Here is a 14,133-nt window from a genome sequence, read left to right as displayed (position 1 = left end):
CAATTCTGTGTCAAGTTGCCCTTGCGGTCACGGGCAGCATGACAATCAGATGCTGTGGGGTGACACGCGATATGCGTGCCATCGATGGCGCCGATAACATTGGCAAAGTATGGGTAAAATTTCCTGGTTTTGAGGATAGTGGGGGGAGTGGGGGCCTGTGGACTGGGGAGACAGACATACGTGGTATAGATCGGCTGAGATGAGAATGCGATCAAAATTCGTTTAAAATACCTAGAAAGGAGCTATTGAGTTAGTACAGCCGGGTTCAAAGTCATGGGAGGACGTACTTTGATATAGTGTTGTTTGAGCATTGAAAACGCTCACCAAGATGGCGTACAGAAAGTCCAGTGACACAGGCATATAAGAAGATAGCAAGCTGTTCCTCCAGCAGCACATTCTTTGAGTTGTCTATTCCGCTTTCACGAAGCACATTCAATAATACAAAGAAAACATGGCGGCGGACGCCAAGCTCACATCGCACGTGTTCAGGGTGGCCAGTAAGGAGCTTGTTGACCCAAGCGATCCCCGATAGCACCGAGGTATGGTATGGTTCTTTCTCATAGTGGGTTTGTATGTAGGAGTTATAGGCGTCCACTGCGATGTCAACCACTCCAGCGGCCGATACCATCAGGTTCTGAAACACATTGATGATTTGTTGCAGGCGTTTTAGATCTCCCTTCTCTGCGTCATTTGGATCCCCCTCATCATCTCTATCATCTGACTGATCACCCATGTCATCGGAATTAGTAGCGTCGTCCTGGTGGTGCCAAAGACGCGAAAGCATACTGTTGGTATTATTGTACAATGAGCTCTGCAGCGTGCGGTGTGCGGTGTGCGACGTGCTCAGATCCTCGAGTCTGTAGCGTGACAGTGCAGAATTCAAACTCCGAGCTTACTTAAGTTTGAAGTTCAAAATCTCGTCAAAACTTAGCCAGATTCAAGTTCCCGAACGGAGTCTAAATGGTAGCTACAGCGCAACACTGAGGCCCAGTGAAAATCGACAAGAAAGAGGTAGATACGTGTCAATATATATCGAAGAAAATAAAGCCTATAGATCTTATCGTCGTGTTTCGAGGTCTTTCGAAAAAACGGCACTTTTCGAGATGAGAAAAGATAGAAGTCGAAAGGAAATTTAGATCTTTAGATAGGTTAAAATGGTTTGATTTGGCCCGGAAAATGGTATTGATACAGATCTAATGCTATTGAATGAATTGTAGATGGGTATCGCTGTGAATTGCTGGTATTAGGCAGGTATTATAGTAGTGGGGTCGCTCCTCCCGCCATCCCGCCATCCCGCCATCCCGCCATCCCGCCATCCCGCCATCCCGCCATCCCGACGCCAATGCTATCATGCACACATCCACCAGGATCCTGCCGCTAGTCATGGTGCTCATTCTTGCTGTCCTTGCCTTGGAGTGTCGAAGAAGAGCTGACCTGTAGTAGTAGAAGAACCAGTTAGTACAGTGGCCTATAGAACCAGTAGGCACAATGACACTCACCTGCGCTGTGGCCTTTCATTTGTATTCCTGGTGTACTGCATTAGCGCGGGAGGTTCTCCCTGATGTAGCACGTACCTCCTTGATACTGGTAGACAGATTGTTCCAGTAGAGTGCGAATGCAGCCGGTTCACACTGGTGACCAAGTATTGAGACATCTAAAACTTACAGTGGATTTTTTATCTAGCGAGCGCAGTTGAAGTTAGTACCAAATTGATGCAATGCAAGGTGCACATTTGACTCACCTCTATGTTGGCCGTTTCCTTAGCATTTCCTTTGTCGGTACTACATAGCGGCGATAGTGCTGGTGCTGATCCACATTCAGACGGCAGGTGCCACAGAACGTCTGAGCCGCAGGGTGAGTCTGGTCGCACTTACCTCATTCTCTTGAATCTTGATCATGAGATTCAATACAGGGAATCTCAGAACTGATGGAGAGTTGTGAAGGTGAGTCTGGGAGGCCACTCGTAGTACTGCCAGTTCGCTTTTTTTTCGGTGCTGGTATTGGTTGAACTTCGACATCACGAGATACAGCTCGTTTCAGAGGATTAGAGGGGGAGGTGGCCAATGTATCTGGGATCTCGATGGAGGACTCGTGGGTTTCAGGTGTCGTGTCGATGTCATCAGGAGCGCACCAGCAATAAGTCCAGTAGATGGGATTGTCATTCATGACAATCCACGAAACAAGTCCAGCTCACTACTAGGTCAATCAGGGGAGGTAAGGGATGAGAAGGATGAGAGAGCGAAGGGCTGCTGTAGATTAGTTTGATGATTCGAAAACGAATAGATTTCGTGTGCGTGATGCTACCATGACTGGTTAATGAAGCGTGGAAGACGAGATTGGTTTGAGTGAAGTAGAGAGATTAATCAGTGTGATAGAAAGACCAGTGACCAAGGAAACATAAGGGAGAGGCACAAAGAACTAGCAAGGACCAAGTTCCTCTCCTCAAGGACAACACTGGTAGTCACATTAAGTGAAACAACTGCTCACCGCCCCAGGCTTGCGGTTGTCGTGTTGTGCTAGCAACACAAGGGAATGGTCGTATCGAGCTGGACTCGGTGTCGCAGCAGGGGCGAATGACATGGTGGGCAGATGAGAAGATGCGAGTGGTTCAACTGTACTAGGACTCCAATAAACATAATGCAAATACGGTCTGGGTTACGGACTTGTGCGAAATACACACGTGCACACTGCATTGACATGATGCAGGTGCAAAATTTGTCGCAAAGTTGCAAACTACGCAATCGAAGTCCAACATGTTTGCATCTTTTCACCATTGGAAAGATTCTTTGTGTTTGCACAAAATTAGAGTTTTGCCTTCTCGAATTTCTTAGATTTGTATCCATCTCATTTTGTACTTAGACATCTATCAGCACGTATCTACCTCATTCTTGTCAATTTTCACTGGGACTGAGGAGCGAAACACTTAGATGGATTCTGATCAATCCGGGAAATGCCGAGTTTATTCTCACAGTTGAATTTTAAGAGTTTGGTTTGAAAATGACACGCAGGGCCATTCCCCTTCTCTCTACTACTTCGAGTTGCGCACACTCTTCTCTTTACTGAATGTTTTCGCTCGTTGTCAGGATGTGTGTAATCTCTTTTTTGACTTGCTTACTTGATGCCGATGGTGCCGTGTCTATGTCCCGCTCTGTGCGTGTCCTTGTCTTTGACCTGTTTACCCAACGCTGATGGTGCCATGGCCATGTTCCGCTTTCAGAATGTGTATGACCTTTTTTCTCGTGCCCCGCTAACCTTGTCCTTTCGCCCGCTTATCTGACGCTGATGGTGCTTTGGCCGTATCCCGCCATCGGAGTTGTGGTTGCAACTATCGTAGGTTTTTAGGTGTTTTTACTGTAGACCGACAATGCTAAGTATATTATCTTCACAGACTTAGTCTATACTGATGGACTGGATGAGTGGCAATCCACCATTGAGCTTGCAAGTCAAATCCTTCAACGCTACCCTCCACATTGCAACCCTCACTCAGATTTCCAAACGCGGGAAAAAAAGGTATCACGCGCTTATGGCATGGCTTTTCAAGGCGTCAGGTGCATTTCAGGTTCCTTGGATTGCGCCTGTCATTCACACACTCTCTGTTAGCGTGTCGCAGAGCATGTTACTGCTGGCTGGTTCGGGGAGCAACTTCGGCTACCTTGATGTTAATGCAATGTCCGAGGATTAAAGGTTGTTGTGTCTCTATTGCTGATCCAACTTGATCATAGTTGCATCTAATTCAAGCACTAGCGTCTTTGTGTGCTGTTGATACCCATGTTCATGTATAATACATTGTGATAAGCCATTTTAATGCAATATAATGTTGATTTTAGTGTAATTTGACATTGACCGATCATCAAGTGAATTGGATGATATTCAGAATAATCCATTGAGCGACAAGTGAATTTGATGGAATTCAAAAGAAACTACTCGGAATTCAAAGGAATTCAAAGGAATTCATTAAACGAGCTACTGGACTTAAATAATTCTGCAAAACCTGAATTCACTTGAAATCACTTGAAATCTTCCGAAAACAGAGGAATTACTTGGAATTACCTCGATTTCAGGGGGGAGGTTTTGCCTGATGTGATGATCGATAACAGAATTATGCTGATGCTTGTGATTACGTGCTATGTATTGTTTTATATATCATTCTAATTTCCCCACCAGTTTACTGATGATTATGGAGTGATAATGACCTTGTAGGTACAAGGTAATCATCTCATATGTCCACAAGTCATCCATCGACATGCCACTAATCTCCCGTGGAGTCCTGCTCATTTCGCCACCTCTTTGACTGATTTCAGTAAGTGTGAGATATGTGCAAATGGTTGAAACATGTCCACCCTCAATCAATGCAGACCACAATCATTAGCACTGTCATGCGTGCTACGTTGTTTGAAGTTGCGGAGGACCACCGTGGCTTGTATCACGTCCTACCAGCAGGCATCAGGCCAGGGCCATCTGAAGCCAGGCCAAAGCCGCAGCTTTTGGGCCAAGCCAGGTCGGAACATCACTAGTCAGTAACTTAGTATTACAGTAACCGTACCTGTCAGCATGGTGTACGGGTATGTTCACGGATAGCTGCACTATTTCCGAATCTTCTCCGCATTATTATATGTTGGACGTGACAAGGATTCGCCACTCACTACGATCCTTATTTTTCGGAGGGTCTTTGACTGCAACAGTGACCCACTGCTTCGATCCCATTTCTCGCTGCTTCAATATTCCTACCAGCTCATGTTCTTCCGTCTCCGAGACACATTACTATTACTGATTACAACTCGGTGATTCAGCAGTATAAAGTGACTCAGAGGTGTGCAGACTCTACATTTCTCAATACTCCATTTATTCCATCGTTGTGGTTAATCAGTCTATTGCCAATGACATGGCCTCGCTCGCTGAGTCTACCTCAGCACGTTCGGATGTATCGTCATCTCTGCAGTCCATAGCGGACAATGTTGCAAAACACGTTAAGCTTATCCTTCCACAGGTCAAATCAACCCCCTCCGAGTTGCATTCCGCTGCTCTGGAAGTAATTGATGTTGATATTGATGAAAATGATGCACCTCCTGCCGCCGAACAGGATGACGAAGCTGATCTAAGTACGTGAACTTATTGCTCGCATTTGCGTGGACCTTGATTGATTTTCACTCACAGACGCACTCAAGAAAACTTGGCGTTCAGCAGTCTTCGTTTTTTAAGCCCGACTGATGACTCAAACACATATCGCATTGCAACAGGTGAGCAATTGCTTTGGTATGGGGTGGTTTGTGCTGACCCACACTTGCTAGTTCTCCACCCTGGCCTGAAGCTCGAATATTTCCGACTACAGAAATGAGAAGATAAATGGATTGAAGCTGCCAAAAATCTCGTCCGAGAAGAGTACATAGATCGTTACAAAGACCAGGTCTTACCTTCGATTCCAGCTGCACATGTCTCGGCAGAAGACAAGGTACGATAATGTGCTGATGACTTTGGTGATATATCTCTTGGCACAGCGGCATCTCTAGTAGATGATTTTGACTACTATTTGCGGCAACCAGTGGAGAATACCCAAGTCCCACTGCAATGGTGAGTCTATAATCAAAAGACGTATCTAAATTTGCACCGGATAGCACTCGATTGCCTTAGTATTCCTGATAGGTTATGCACCATCGCTCTCGCTAGCATCACAGCTTATGCATTACACACCATAGCTACCTCGACTGCAGTCGAACGTGTATTTTCGCAAGGCTGGCACCTTCTACACTTCACTCGAAATCACCTGTCTCCGTCATCGACCCTTGCATTCCTCTGTCTTGGCTCGCGGCTCCGTTGTGATCTGGTAGCACCCGAGGACCTTACTAAGATCATGAAGTCTCTGAAGAAAAGAAAACAAGAGGACGAGAGTGTTGTTATTAGACCTACGTAGTGTTACTATTTCTTGTATGTGTACCCGCGTGTATACCCGTGCTATACCCTAGGCCGAACCTAGGCGGCGTACGGGGCCTCGTAGACTGCAGAACAGATCGCAAAGCAGATATTCAGTACACAAAAGGCATCAGCGTCAGAAGAGAAGGAAAATCGGCCAAAGGACATACAACCGCAAGGCGCAGGGACTTACTGGGAACGGTGGAGGCAAAGTGGAGGTGGTCTAGGCCTGCAGTCCTGAACTTTTACAGAAAAAGGCACGCGCACATGAAAATACAGGCGTTTAGGCTAGAGCTTAGCCTTCGTTTCATGTCCTTGTAATGACGACATTACTACGTTACACGATACGTACTGGACGGTGTAGCGGGGGCGCCCTATCAGGCTGTCAGGGGCTGGAGCAGGTGTAGTCCTAGTGGAGTGGAGAGTCAGAGGAGTGAGAGGCAGAGGTGGCAAGGGGCTCGGCAGAGCCCGGGGTCACAGTCGTACATAGATGCACGTGGCCCAGGCCACTCAGTAGTGCCGCATCAGTAAACCGGTGACACCCAGGAAAGAAGCATTGGGCTTACAAAATACTGCAATATTATCCTGAGTCTCACCGGTTTACTGATGCTAGTATTCAGACTCATCAGTTTATGTAGTTCTCCTTCTCCCTCTTGTGAAAGCGGTCCAACGGCTCATATAAAATTGAAACAAGCGCTGGCCACGTTAAGAAAACTCAGAAGAAGCCCACCACAACTCACAAAAGCAAGTTACTGTAGACGTATTTAGATGCTCATTGCCATCTTCCGGTCAAAATTATGCTTCCAAAGCTGGTTGAATTATGTTCTGTTGGGTGACAAGGTACTGACATGAATGCGGAACACAACTTGAAGGAACCATAATTCAAGTAATATCGGAACCGATATAGTATGGGTCCAGACTAGCTCACGACATACACGCCCAGACCAGTCCTCGAAACGGAGATCAATGCCGATCCTAAATCCCTATGGAGCAAGCCCTTCGTCCCAAGTATTCAGTCGCAAGAGAGGTATACATCGAAGGAATGTAATAGAGGAATCGGCTCCTGCTGGGTCACAGCAGGGTCATACATTAATATTCAACGCGGAGTTCTCGTTGGCTTTGAATTTAAATCTCAAGTGACTGAACTGCTTCAAGGAACGTATTCTGTCATTTGTCATAGTAGAGCCCCTTGAAGACGATGACCGGAACTTGATGGTGTCAGAGAGCTTGTGATAAGAATAACGAGGGAAGTCTTCTCATGCATCAGATCCCAGAGACACCCGGCGATAAAAATCAGTATCAATATCAGGAGGTCTGTTGGGCTATACTTCCAGTGCTTATCGGCATCATAGTAATGCAATGAGTATCAAGGTACACAGTTGCAGGACTATTAGGCTGATCCGAATTAATTGGCCCTGTGATATAATTTGTAAAGCCCAAGTAAACACAGGAAAACAATTGAATTTGAATAGTCGTTGCCAAGTCTAATCCAACGTTTCGAAGGTTACTCCTTTCTCTTCTCATCTTCGACAACAGTACTACCAGCGAGAAGCATTTTGGACAACTCTATCAATTCTTGCCAGCATATCACAGTTTTACTGGACCCGTAGTTTTACTGACAGCGGTTTCGGAAGCATTTTGCTTGCCGCCTGTCGAGGAACTCAACAACAGTTATAGCTCTTTCTCCACGCCTACCGTGTTAGGTTTCCCTGGGGTTTTCTTTAGAGTGAGTAGGTCATTCGTGGTCTATAAGCTATTCATCGTTTCCTCACCCTGCTTCTACCAGTCGTATCTTTCGTCTGTCTAAGCAGCGAGTGAGACTCGTGACGACCGTCTAGCACTGCTATACACCCCAGCCTTGCGCCACCAAGTACGTGGGTATTATACCTCTCTTTCGTGGTTTGCGTGGCTCAGTCTAATAAATATAGCTCCATCAGCCGTCATCGATCGTAGGTGGGGCTCACACTACCATCATATATAGTCATTCCCTCCCATCGTGAAACAATACCATCTCGCAAGTGGTTCCGTCCCACACACACAAAGCCTCAACTATCCCTGCGAGTTTCGGTCTCATAATTGTCGCTTGATCTGTCGCCTCGTGTGCTCGGCGATCAGATTCTTCTCAACCGGTCAGGGCCTTCGCACATCAGATCGAAACAAGCGGTTTTTATTGGCCTTTTAACACGGATCTTTACCTCACCTCTAGGATTAACTGTCGACTGCGCCTAACTTCCCACCTTCACTTTCATTCCGTGATTCATCTTATCAGTGGAACCAGCAGCCTGACACCTGCAGGCTTGCTGAAGTTGCTTTCTAACGTGCTGTGCCTGTTCAGGAACGCCTCAACCTTCAGTTGTCGGTTCACGTCTTTTGTCCCGACCCTTGCATTCAAATTCAGGCGCGATGATTGCATCTACCTCTGCCTCGCATGAACAAGCTATGGAAAATCAAACTTCATCAGATGACCCACCCTCGTCCCCGCCGCAGCCAGACTCTAGCGAGCGTCCGGCGACAGCACACGCAAGTGCTTCCCCTTCATTAGGTCGTGGAACTTCTTATCCTTCTATTCCACCTCCTGCTGAACGCCCTTTCACTGTTCACGGTACCTCAAATACCCCACGTGGTACATTCGCCGCAGGCCCATACAATTCCGCAAGTGCGCGGACATCGTTCACTCATGTCGATGTTGACAGTGCTCCGACCTTTGGAGCGTACCCTCCCCTTCCGAATTCAAATTTGGGACAAGCTGCGCCAGACATTGCAGTGAACAACGCTGAAGCAGTTGTACCACCTGCCGTAGACGGACCTACCGCACCAGAAAATCTTGTACCTCAGACACCTCAAGTGTCCCTGACATTCCTCCTCGTGTCTGGCCGAAGGCGGACTATGTCGTTCGATCCAGCAATAACAATTGGAAGGGTCAAAGAGCTGGTGTGGAACGCGTGGCCTGCAGGTCAGGGTTTCAAATCCTTCAGTCCCGGATTCTGTTGTTATAACGGTTCTCATTCATAGATTGGCAAGATGAAAGTCCACAAGCCCCATCACATTTGCGAATTCTTTACCTAGGCAAGATTCTGCAAGATGAGGACAATCTTACCCGTGAGCATACTAGTCATCAACGATGTTTTGTCTTACTTATGAGGATGAATGGCATGATTACAAGATCTTGCATTCGCAACTTCTCTACCATCAGATTCGTCTTCCCTACCCACGATCGTTCATCTTTCCATTCGCCCCTCCAACATCTCAACGGTTGATGATACTATGAAGAAGAGACGCTTGAGCAATGCATTTTCCCGCAGGGGAGCAATAAACAATGACACGGAGATCGCACGCGAAGGTGCCGATAATGCCGTGGGATCGGGATCTTGTTGTGGATGCATTATCTGCTAATGTGGGCAGAGGTCCCGACGATTTAGAAGGTCTGTGAGCATGCCGAAGGAGGACATTTCGGAATGAGCGTAAATGCCGTGATATCCGAATTGTTACTAACAACATGCGGGAGAACTTTGTTTGTATGGAGGAGGACGACTGACTTTCTTTACGATGGTATGCAACATATCTTTCGTAGGCTGCTCGAGCGACATATAACATACTATTGCAGCTAATACATCTGATCACTTTTGTACACATTTTACCTATGATACACGGACAAACTTGCAACTTTGAATCTGAGTCAGCAATTGAGATCCTCGGAGCTTTGGCTTTGCAAGTACCAAGTACTGAAATGATTCACCAAGGGTCTTGCGCTTAACAAACGATGACACAAATTTGGACCCATACATCCGAACTTGGGCGGTGACTACCTTATAAAAGTATGTCATCTCCGAACGAGATCCGACCATGACGAACTTCTACTAGTACCTGCACATATGGCATGAAGTTCGTTACGTCCTCTTGGCAGCGCATGTCTCTCTCCCCCTCATCACTCCCCAGTACATACAATGGGTAGGGTAATCTCATACAGGTCCATCGCAATCATCCTGCTTGCTTGTATTCTAGGGGTCACCCTGCGAAACGTCGTATTTACGCCGCCCGATAACAACATACTGGATTTGGACTCTCCCACGTCGCCGCACCCTCCCGTATTCGATTACTACTACCCAGAGGATGATCCACTCTCGGTTGATGATACGGTAGACATTGGCTTATTAGTGCAGGAGGAACCTCAGCCCCCTCCGCTTGGTGATCACCATTATGGTGATAATGGATTGCTCGTGGTTAACCCAGATGGACCTCATCCCATTTTTGAGCTTATAGAGCGAGCAGAAGAAGCTTGGGAAAAAAAGCTTGGTCGCGCGAGTAAGACGCTAGGCGAAGCTGTTGCGGAATATAAACGAAGATACCATAGGCCTCCTCCTATTCACTTCGAGAGATGGTACGTGACCAGCATTGAAACCAAGGTTTAACAAGTTTCATAGAGAAATCACCATTGGGCTTGTAGGTGGGACTATGTAGTGACGCACAACGTCCAACTTCCAGACGAATACGACGAGATATATCAAGATTTGGAGCCTTTCTGGGGTATTGATCCCCTGGCCTTCCAGGAGAGTAGAGAGCAACTGGAGGACGCAGTTCAATACTATTGTTATTGCAAAAACAGAACAACGCCCCTCCGTCGAGGTCGCCGACTACAATTTACCAGAAGATGCTACCGAAAGGCTCCTTGGTCGCATCGACAATGTACTACGACTCCTCCAGGATATAGAACATCTTCTCCCTCCTTTCCGCGCTGTTTTTTCACCTCACGACAATCCCAGTATGCTATCAGACCATGGCGTCAAATCCAAGGCACTTGAAGCGGCTGCTACTCACTCCAGTATGATCTTTCTGATTGTTGCACTGCAACAAGTTTTGCTCACACGTTGTTAAGCTCTAAAACGGAATGAATTACCCCCAGTGCAGCGATCCGGATGGCTTTCTGCATGCCATCCATCTTCTCCCGCGTGGCACAACCCTATTGATCTCGATAAACCCGCAGAGCGCCCATCTCACAAAACCTTTATTTCCGACCATCGCCTGTCTATGGACCCGTGCCTGAATCCTACCCTTCTCCGCAGCCACGGTCAATTCCTATCGCACGACAATGGGCCAGACCCTCAGAGCACACTAGTTCCGCGTTTTTCCTTCTGTTCGACAGTGGTTCACCATGATATTCGACCGGCTGTTCCCTATGGCTGGGTCGAGGACCTTCCAGAGTCAGACAATCCGCCGTGGGAAGAGAGGGTAGACGAAAGACTACTCTGGCGTGGTACGAATACTGGCATCTTTCACGGCGTTCATACCCGGTGGCGACAGGGGCACAGAGACCATCTGATACAGTTTGTCAACGATGTGGCGGGAACGACGGATGTGCTTCGTTCGCCTCTGAACGCTTCTAAACCTGTCGGGGAACCGGTACCGTTGCGCAAGGCACACCTCAATCCTGCGTTGATGGACATTCAATTCGCCGGAAAGGCAGGTTCCTGCGCACCAAACCTCTGCGATGAGCTGGATAGACTTTATGACTGGAGAAAAATGCAGACGCTCCAAGAGGCTGGCCATTATAAATATGTTTTTGATGTTAGTCTGCCTGTTAAATTCGATGACGACATTCAGTCATTCACCACTTTTAGATCGATGGGCACGGGTGGTCAGGACGGTTTAAGCGCCTCATAACATCAAACGCCCTTGTATTTAAAAACACGATATATCCCGAGTGGTGAGTGCTCCTCGTCTCATCTCATTCGCGTCGTAACAAACAAACCATGTTTATAGGTTTATGGATCGAGTTGCACCCTGGGTGCACTATGTACCTGTACAGATCGGATCTGTCTGATTTGTACGATACGTTCACTTTCTTTCCGTGGCGGACTCGATGGAGAAGGCGCACATGAAGACTTGGCGAAAAAAATAGCAGCTGCAGGACGCGAATGGAGCCAAACGTACTGGAGGAAGGAAGATCTGACAGCATATACGTTCCGGTAGGATTTCTCTCTCTTTCAAAAGACAGTCATCCTTACCAGTTGATTCAAGGTTTGCTCCTCGAGTATGCACGCGTCTCCAGTCTCGACCGCGATGCGAATGACATATAAAGAAGACTTGAACTCGTAGTACTGCGCAACGTTGTACTTGTAACTTATTGTTGAAAACTTGGATTTGGTCGTGTCACGCGAGTTCATGGGAGAGATCACCCATTATGAGGTTCCCGATTATTTTCATGATCTTCTCGTGGATCACGTAAGTGAGAACAAGAACCAGTGGCAGTTACGTTCATTCCCTGGTTCTAGCTGTTTTCTCCAACTTTGTTTTGGCGGCTTTGAGTAATACGTCTCGAGATCGAGACTTAATTATCGTTGAAAATTCATTAGTCTTAATGAGCGTCCAGCTTCAGAACCATAATATAGAAGTTCTGATAGAAGGCAAATTAAAATTCCAATGCTGGGGGGTTTAAGCGGCGTCGGGTGAGGCATTTCTCAGACGGTCGACCTGGCCGAGTGCCAAAGTGTAAAAACCACACAAATGCCGCAGATTAGGGGAAGATGATGCATATGATCCACCTGAGAGCGGAGCTGAGCAACGAAGCGCGCGGCTAGCTCGCACAAAGAATAAGTTGAAAATTCCAATGCTGGGGGCTTAAGCCGCGGCGTCGGTTGAGGCGCATTTCTCAGAGGGTCGACTTGGCCGAGTGCCAGCTGTGCAAACACCTCACAAATGCCGCAGATTAGGGGAAGATGATGCATATGATCCACCTGAGAGTGGAGCTGAGCAACGAGGCGCGCGGCTACTCTCGTGTTACGCTAGAAAGAGTTCAGGAAAGCCGGAACTCTATACTGTGGTATCTTGTCAAGCCTCTGTTGTTGGTGCTGGTTAGATACGAAATATTCAAAGCAAATCTGGCCTTGAACTGCGCATCAGTCTTTGCATTGCCATCATATGTACTCTGAACAGACCCAAAAACCATTTGAAAAAGACCCTGACAACAAAAAGCGCGTACGCACGCCAACTGGATTGCCATCCAGCCGCTGTGTCCACACTCCGTAAATAGAATTTTGCATCCGATAGCACTGGCAATATGTTGTCCATCAGGGAGACATCGCAACAGCAGAGTTGATCATCATGCAAGACTCGGAGACATTCGCCAACCAGCTGATTGGTTTTGAGGCCCCAGATACGAGCTGAATAGTCCTTGGATGCACTGTCAATGTCTTTCATTGAGGAACAGACAGGGATCTGATGGCGTTGGCATGACCCCGCCAGTGAAGAACGACAAGCTCTTTCCCATCGATAGACTGCGAACGGTGCAATCTCAAGACACGGAGAAGATGTGCACCGTCCTTGGACCAACTTGCACAACGGCGCACTTACGACCTTTGATTTTGATGAGCAACTTGCCGACATTTGACCACACGCGGATCACTTCGTACATCCCGCAGTTCGCCAAATTATTAGCTTGTGGAGTGTCCGGGCTGGGTTTGGATTCTTGGTACAGAAGGAGAGGTGCATTGTGCACAAGTGTTGGTGATACCACAGGATCAACTATTAACACGATCAGTACAAAAACCAAAGAAAAAAGACATACCTTTCCGTTCAGTCGAGATATGTAGGTGTATACATGCTATTGTTGGCTGGTAGTGATGTTGGTATGGAAATGAACAAAAAAATGACGCATACGTCTGGTTTTCTTGGCGTTATGGTGGTCATCATGGCATTCACTGTCATTAGAAAGGCGCCACTTGCCTTTGCTCTTGCCTTTGAAATAGAATAAGAGTCCACTTGACGGCATAGAGCCAATAGCTTGAAGCAAGCTTAAAGAGATTGTGAGTTGTCGAACCAATCCGGGACAATTCGGGGAAGGGAAGTTGACAGGGGAGAATGAATGAACACATTTTTCCCTGCCTACTTCCCTGCAGAGTTGGCAACAAGAAATGATTATGAGGGTATCTGATATCAGCAGAAGAGTAGTTGACAGACATGGTGGTAGTAGCAGAAAGACATCTACTACCTGCTACTACCACCAAGTGGTAATTTTTAGTATAAGTTAATTATTATGTAAGTGAGCTCAACATTCAACGCCGTCTGCTATCATAACAAGTACTGACATCTCTGGCGGACGTCTACTCGGGTAGCACTATGGAGAGTCACAATTATAATCTATAGAAATATAGGGGATCATACAATGGCGCACATCTTTAGTTCAGCTCTGCCAGCGAGCACTACCGACGTGGTTCTGTCTGGCTGTGCAGT

At 47.0% G+C, this 14,133-nt stretch overlaps 4 protein-coding genes across 4 annotated transcripts; all 4 read left to right on the top strand.

The window, feature by feature from the left end:
* The first annotated feature begins 1,151 nt into the window (after positions 1-1,151).
* Positions 1,152-1,846, top strand: DFJ58DRAFT_768826 (uncharacterized protein). Its single transcript, XM_041388974.1, has 4 exons — positions 1,152-1,284; positions 1,325-1,436; positions 1,484-1,531; positions 1,568-1,846. Exons 2-4 carry the CDS (start codon positions 1,351-1,353, stop codon positions 1,647-1,649), a joined length of 216 nt encoding a protein of 71 aa, XP_041247887.1. The 5' UTR covers positions 1,152-1,284; positions 1,325-1,350; the 3' UTR covers positions 1,650-1,846.
* A 3,036-nt stretch (positions 1,847-4,882) lies between these two features.
* Positions 4,883-5,335, top strand: DFJ58DRAFT_723866 (uncharacterized protein; the record flags this gene model as incomplete). The annotated part of the gene is made up of 3 exons (XM_041385059.1): positions 4,883-5,103; positions 5,155-5,237; positions 5,289-5,335. 3 exons carry the CDS (start codon positions 4,883-4,885, stop codon positions 5,333-5,335), a joined length of 351 nt encoding a protein of 116 aa, XP_041247886.1.
* A 3,011-nt stretch (positions 5,336-8,346) lies between these two features.
* On the top strand, positions 8,347-9,300 carry DFJ58DRAFT_654435 (ubiquitin-related domain-containing protein; the record flags this gene model as incomplete). The annotated part of the gene is made up of 3 exons (XM_041381789.1): positions 8,347-8,860; positions 8,920-9,018; positions 9,101-9,300. 3 exons carry the CDS (start codon positions 8,347-8,349, stop codon positions 9,298-9,300), a joined length of 813 nt encoding a protein of 270 aa, XP_041247885.1.
* Positions 9,301-9,639: 339 nt separating this feature from the next.
* On the top strand, positions 9,640-12,057 carry DFJ58DRAFT_768816 (uncharacterized protein). The gene is made up of 7 exons (XM_041388973.1): positions 9,640-10,285; positions 10,352-10,431; positions 10,463-10,726; positions 10,781-11,469; positions 11,523-11,608; positions 11,679-11,870; positions 11,900-12,057. The coding sequence occupies exons 1-7, from the start codon at positions 9,852-9,854 to the stop codon at positions 11,979-11,981; spliced, it is 1,827 nt and encodes a 608-aa protein (XP_041247884.1). The 5' UTR covers positions 9,640-9,851; the 3' UTR covers positions 11,982-12,057.
* Positions 12,058-14,133: the final 2,076 nt, after the last annotated feature.

Source organism: Suillus subalutaceus (genome assembly GCF_016647625.1).
Source record: "Suillus subalutaceus strain FC151 chromosome Unknown DFJ58scaffold_16, whole genome shotgun sequence".
NCBI lineage: Eukaryota > Fungi > Basidiomycota > Agaricomycetes > Boletales > Suillaceae > Suillus > Suillus subalutaceus.
Note: the sequence above shows the minus strand (reverse complement) of the source record. Positions and strands in the feature narration are given on the sequence as shown.